Source organism: Charadrius vociferus, unplaced genomic scaffold (genome assembly GCF_000708025.1).
Source record: "Charadrius vociferus isolate BGI_N301 unplaced genomic scaffold, ASM70802v2 scaffold1164, whole genome shotgun sequence".
Lineage (NCBI taxonomy): Eukaryota > Metazoa > Chordata > Aves > Charadriiformes > Charadriidae > Charadrius > Charadrius vociferus.
Window position 1 is genome coordinate 115,672 of NW_009648158.1, and position 6,104 is coordinate 121,775.

General features: G+C 42.3%; 1 protein-coding gene across 1 annotated transcript in view; it reads left to right on the forward strand.

Annotated features, from left to right (window-relative positions):
- HOXC11 (homeobox C11) overlaps positions 1-3,418 on the forward strand; it is a 7,358-nt gene extending 3,940 nt beyond the window's left edge. Inside the window, exon 2 of the mRNA XM_009884064.1 lies at positions 3,186-3,418. Coding sequence (XP_009882366.1) covers positions 3,186-3,418 — 233 coding nt within the window. The remainder of the gene's footprint in view (positions 1-3,185) is intronic.
- Positions 3,419-6,104: the final 2,686 nt, after the last annotated feature.

Here is a 6,104-nt window from a genome sequence, read left to right on the forward strand (position 1 = left end):
TTGGGGTTGTTTTGGGGTTGTTTTGGGGTTGTTTTGGGGTTGTTTTGGGGTTGTTTTGGGGTTGTTTTGGGGTTGTTTTGGGGTTGTTTTGGGGTTGTTTTGGGGTTGTTTTGGGGTTGTTTTGGGGTTGTTTTGGGGTTGTTTTGGGGTTGTTTTGGGGTTGTTTTGGGGTTGTTTTGGGGTTGTTTTGGGGTTGTTTTGGGGTTGTTTTGGGGTTGTTTTGGGGTTGTTTTGGGGTTGTTTTGGGGTTGTTTTGGGGTTGTTTTGGGGTTGTTTTGGGGTTGTTTTGGGGTTGTTTTGGGGTTGTTTTGGGGTTGTTTTGGGGTTGTTTTGGGGTTGTTTTGGGGTTGTTTTGGGGTTGTTTTGGGGTTGTTTTGGGGTTGTTTTGGGGTTGTTTTGGGGTTGTTTTGGGGTTGTTTTGGGGTTGTTTTGGGGTTGTTTTGGGGTTGTTTTGGGGTTGTTTTGGGGTTGTTTTGGGGTTGTTTTGGGGTTGTTTTGGGGTTGTTTTGGGGTTGTTTTGGGGTTGTTTTGGGGTTGTTTTGGGGTTGTTTTGGGGTTGTTTTGGGGTTGTTTTGGGGTTGTTTTGGGGTTGTTTTGGGGTTGTTTTGGGGTTGTTTTGGGGTTGTTTTGGGGTTGTTTTGGGGTTGTTTTGGGGTTGTTTTGGGGTTGTTTTGGGGTTGTTTTGGGGTTGTTTTGGGGTTGTTTTGGGGTTGTTTTGGGGTTGTTTTGGGGTTGTTTTGGGGTTGTTTTGGGGTTGTTTTGGGGTTGTTTTGGGGTTGTTTTGGGGTTGTTTTGGGGTTGTTTTGGGGTTGTTTTGGGGTTGTTTTGGGGTTGTTTTGGGGTTGTTTTGGGGTTGTTTTGGGGTTGTTTTGGGGTTGTTTTGGGGTTGTTTTGGGGTTGTTTTGGGGTTGTTTTGGGGTTGTTTTGGGGTTGTTTTGGGGTTGTTTTGGGGTTGTTTTGGGGTTGTTTTGGGGTTGTTTTGGGGTTGTTTTGGGGTTGTTTTGGGGTTGTTTTGGGGTTGTTTTGGGGTTGTTTTGGGGTTGTTTTGGGGTTGTTTTGGGGTTGTTTTGGGGTTGTTTTGGGGTTGTTTTGGGGTTGTTTTGGGGTTGTTTTGGGGTTGTTTTGGGGTTGTTTTGGGGTTGTTTTGGGGTTGTTTTGGGGTTGTTTTGGGGTTGTTTTGGGGTTGTTTTGGGGTTGTTTTGGGGTTGTTTTGGGGTTGTTTTGGGGTTGTTTTGGGGTTGTTTTGGGGTTGTTTTGGGGTTGTTTTGGGGTTGTTTTGGGGTTGTTTTGGGGTTGTTTTGGGGTTGTTTTGGGGTTGTTTTGGGGTTGTTTTGGGGTTGTTTTGGGGTTGTTTTGGGGTTGTTTTGGGGTTGTTTTGGGGTTGTTTTGGGGTTGTTTTGGGGTTGTTTTGGGGTTGTTTTGGGGTTGTTTTGGGGTTGTTTTGGGGTTGTTTTGGGGTTGTTTTGGGGTTGTTTTGGGGTTGTTTTGGGGTTGTTTTGGGGTTGTTTTGGGGTTGTTTTGGGGTTGTTTTGGGGTTGTTTTGGGGTTGTTTTGGGGTTGTTTTGGGGTTGTTTTGGGGTTGTTTTGGGGTTGTTTTGGGGTTGTTTTGGGGTTGTTTTGGGGTTGTTTTGGGGTTGTTTTGGGGTTGTTTTGGGGTTGTTTTGGGGTTGTTTTGGGGTTGTTTTGGGGTTGTTTTGGGGTTGTTTTGGGGTTGTTTTGGGGTTGTTTTGGGGTTGTTTTGGGGTTGTTTTGGGGTTGTTTTGGGGTTGTTTTGGGGTTGTTTTGGGGTTGTTTTGGGGTTGTTTTGGGGTTGTTTTGGGGTTGTTTTGGGGTTGTTTTGGGGTTGTTTTGGGGTTGTTTTGGGGTTGTTTTGGGGTTGTTTTGGGGTTGTTTTGGGGTTGTTTTGGGGTTGTTTTGGGGTTGTTTTGGGGTTGTTTTGGGGTTGTTTTGGGGTTGTTTTGGGGTTGTTTTGGGGTTGTTTTGGGGTTGTTTTGGGGTTGTTTTGGGGTTGTTTTGGGGTTGTTTTGGGGTTGTTTTGGGGTTGTTTTGGGGTTGTTTTGGGGTTGTTTTGGGGTTGTTTTGGGGTTGTTTTGGGGTTGTTTTGGGGTTGTTTTGGGGTTGTTTTGGGGTTGTTTTGGGGTTGTTTTGGGGTTGTTTTGGGGTTGTTTTGGGGTTGTTTTGGGGTTGTTTTGGGGTTGTTTTGGGGTTGTTTTTTTTTTTTTAATTAAAACTGTATGCTGAGTCTTTTCTCTTGGTGGGGGTGCAGCGCTATGGGGGAAATCTGCCGAATTTGCAGGCAAAGCTTAGCACTTTCTTCGACTTTTTTTTTTTTTTTCCTGTTTAAAGTAGCATTTATTCTCCTCCAAGCCTGGTGGAGCGTCCAGCTTTTGTCAGGAAGGGCTTTTACTTACGTGGTTGTTTGCTTGGGTCTTCTGGGTTTGGTTGTTTTGGGGTTGTTTTGGGGTTGTTTTTTTTTTTGCATGCACTCACATTTTCTAGGCAGTCTTAGAGGAGCTTTTTTAAAGGCTGAATCCAGGCAACTTTGCAAGTTAGCGTTCAGCGTGGGGCTCTTTTGGGAAGAGGGGAGGGTTGTTTTGTTTCCCTATTTGCTTTCGTGATGCAAGTCCCCTTTTGCAGCTCAGATGCTAAGTTCTCTTTTACTTTGATTCCTTTTTGCGTGTGTGGCGAGGACTGGAGTTAATCAAAAACTTATGCGGAACATAATATCTAGTTCCTCTAATTCCAACCTTGCTCATGCTGTTTCTATACAGATAACAGATTTGCAGCTGAGCGTGGGGTGGGGTGGGTTTTTTCTTTTGCCTTTCCAGCCTGTCTAAACCCTGCTCCAGCAGCCTGCTGCCTCCAGTCCCAGACTGGTCTTTATTTAAAAAAAAAAAAACAAAAAAAAACCAAAAAAAAACCCCCAAAAATAACAACCTCTAAAAAACGGTGATGTCTGCGTTAAGCCCCATGCAGTGGGAAAATAATTACACCACGGTCCTTAAGACCGTGTAACCTCACCTCTGCTACCCCTAACAATAGGCGAACTGCTGGAAGATATCTCCCCCTGCATTAATAACTGGAGTTATTAAGCTGCTCCTATCTACCTATCTGGTCAGCTGTGAAGATGAGTCTGTGTCTTGTGTTTCCGTAGGATATTTACGCTGCCTTCTGGTTCTTTTAAGGTGCTCCCAGAACGAGGAAGAAGAGATGCCCCTATTCGAAATTCCAGATCAGAGAGCTAGAGAGAGAATTTTTCTTCAATGTCTATATAAACAAAGAAAAAAGGCTCCAGTTGTCTAGGATGTTAAATCTTACCGACCGACAGGTTAAAATTTGGTTTCAGAACAGAAGAATGAAAGAAAAAAAATTAAGCAGAGACCGCCTGCAGTATTTCTCTGGAAATCCCTTGTTGTGAACATCTTTTGAAATCCCCTCTGCTGGTGAAGTGTATGTGTATTGAGGAGGAACAGTTGCGAGCATGGGTTTGCCCTTTGAGTCGACAAAGCAACCTCAAAGTTTAAGCCTTTTCGTTACTTATATTTCTATGTCTGGGACAGTGCTGAGTAACAAAAGGAGTGAGATTTTCTTCCAGTTCCCACTTCAAGGACTTGGATTCCATGAACATTTTATTTAACTTTTTTTTTCTTTTTTTTTTTTTTTCCTGAACAGGTTGGGATTCCCTTTTTTATTATTATTATTATTATTATTATTATTTTTATTGTTATTATTATTTAGGCACCCTGTCCAGTTGAATAAATCGCAGTACTGTGTGTTACTACCACGGTGATTTCAGTATGCAGCTGTGTTATCACAAGAGCGGCCAAAGTCTCCCTGTAGGATCAAATCACTTCATCTGGGGTGAGTGTGTGTGTGAGAGAGTGTGTGTGTGTGAATGCACACACAAACATGTGTGTCCTTGTATGTGTGTGTGCACACTCACACCCACCCCGCTCATCTGTGTTCTAAGGAAGATCATTATTTCCACCTCCTTTCCATCTAAAAATATATATATGCGCATATATATGGGAGTGTGTGCGTATATATCCATATATATATTCTCTACAGTATCATTTTCACGCTTGGAGTCGGGAAGGGGGGAAATCCAGGCGAAAATACATTTGCAATAACTGTCTCTGAGATGGTTTGTAAATAAACTTCGTAGTGTTTGGCTTTTGTTTTTGTTTTTGTTTTTGTTTTCCCCTGGAAATGGGAGACGAAGAATAACAAGAGGGAAAAAAATCCTGAAAAAATAATAATTAAAAAAAATAAAATCTTTGTGTATGTAAAGTGAGTCCCCGGGATACTCTGTGAAATTCTGTGGCAAATAAAGACATTGCAAGCTGTTCTACATTATGATTTTATTTGACCATTTTATTAGAATTTCCCCTCTTAAAAGCCTCTTTGCGGTCATTGTGGTGTGGGTTTCTTCTGTAGGAGTTTAAATACCTGAATGCATATCAGAAATATCATCATCCATATTCATGGGACTCGCTGCAATCTGCTCTAATAGGACTGGTATTAATATGAACCCTCCACCTTGGAGTGCACGTTTGGTGTGGAGTTCATTGTATTCATCAGCGAACTGAAATTTATAGGATTTTTCTTGGCCCAGTAATCCTACTCTGAATTTGGCTCCAGATGTCTTTCGCTGTTTTCCGGTTGTAGTTAATCTTTTTGCATTTTCCTGAGAACAATATATTAGTCTTCTTAAAAAATAATAAAAAAATAAATAAATAAAAAAGAATTAAACTCTAATTACACCGAGCAACGAGCTGCATTTCCATAAGTCAAGGATACCTTATACCTACAAAGCACAAATGCAAAGTCAAGTCCTTAAATTCCTGCTTAAGGAAAACAAGTTCAACTCCCAGGCACAGGGGCATAAAAGTGATTTTTTTTTTTTTACCCCCCTCTTTGCACAACGACTTTTTTTTTCTCGCAGTGTCTGAAAGCAACACAACGTTTTCGAGGACAAAGAAATCCCGAAGATGCCGTTGGTGATGTGGTGCATGTATTTTGTGTAAATACAACAATTCGGAAGGTTGGGGTTGGGGTTTTTTTTTGTTGTTTTTCGGCAGGGGGGGGGGGAGTGTGTATTTTTAAGGTTTCCAATCTGGATGCTCTCCTGCTTTCTGATGTGGAGCGATGGGATTGTGCATACGGAGGAGGGTGGCGGGGGGTGTGTGTGTGACACACAAAGAAGGGGGGTCGAATAAAACCCCCAACAGCCAAGAAACAGCACATTATATTCCCATCCATTGAGCGTGTTCTTGTAAAATTCTCATACTTGCTTTTAAATACAACCCTGTTGAATGAAAACCCCTTTGATGGTGTCTTCTGATTTTATTTGACAACGGTAGGGGAAAAAAAATGATAAACCCACAAAAATGCTCTTCGTTTGCACCCATCCAAACACCCCTACTCGCCCCCCCCCCCCGAGCAATTAAACGCAAACCCACTTCAAGCTTTCGTGATAGCCCCGTCCTGCTTACACCACGAGATGATCTTGAAAGGATGTTCAGAGGCATGTTTCTCATTAAAAGAGTGGGAAAGGGAAGAAAAAGGGGCTCGGTGGATGGCAGAACGCTTCTTTATCCCCTTATATTTATTTTTGCAAAGCCCGCGAGCTGAAAGGCCGCTTGTCCCCGGCCTAAAATCTCGCCTAAGCGTCACATTCAATAAATTGGGCGTAAAGGAGGGGGGTTTAATTTTTTTATTTATTTATTTTTTAATTTTTTTTGTTTGTTTTGCGGGCTGCAAAGTAAAATAGAAGAGATGAAGATAGGAGCCATCTTCCTGGCAGATGGAGCTGCACGCCGGGACCAGCCCGAGGAAGGGGGGTTATCTTCCACCGAAAAAAAAAAAAAAAAAAAAAAAAAAAAAAAAGGGAAGGGAGAAAAAAAAAAAAAAAAAGCACCTTTCTTTAATGAGTGTTTGCCAAACCTTCCCAAGGTTAGGAAAACTAAAGAGAGGTGCAATAAGGTGAATATCGGGAGGTCAGAAGCGGCAGTTAATGCTCCGTAACAGCAGCGGCTGTCCGGACAAAAGCGGCTAGTCTAGACATTGTAATAAAGACTGCAGCACTAAACAGCAGAATTTTT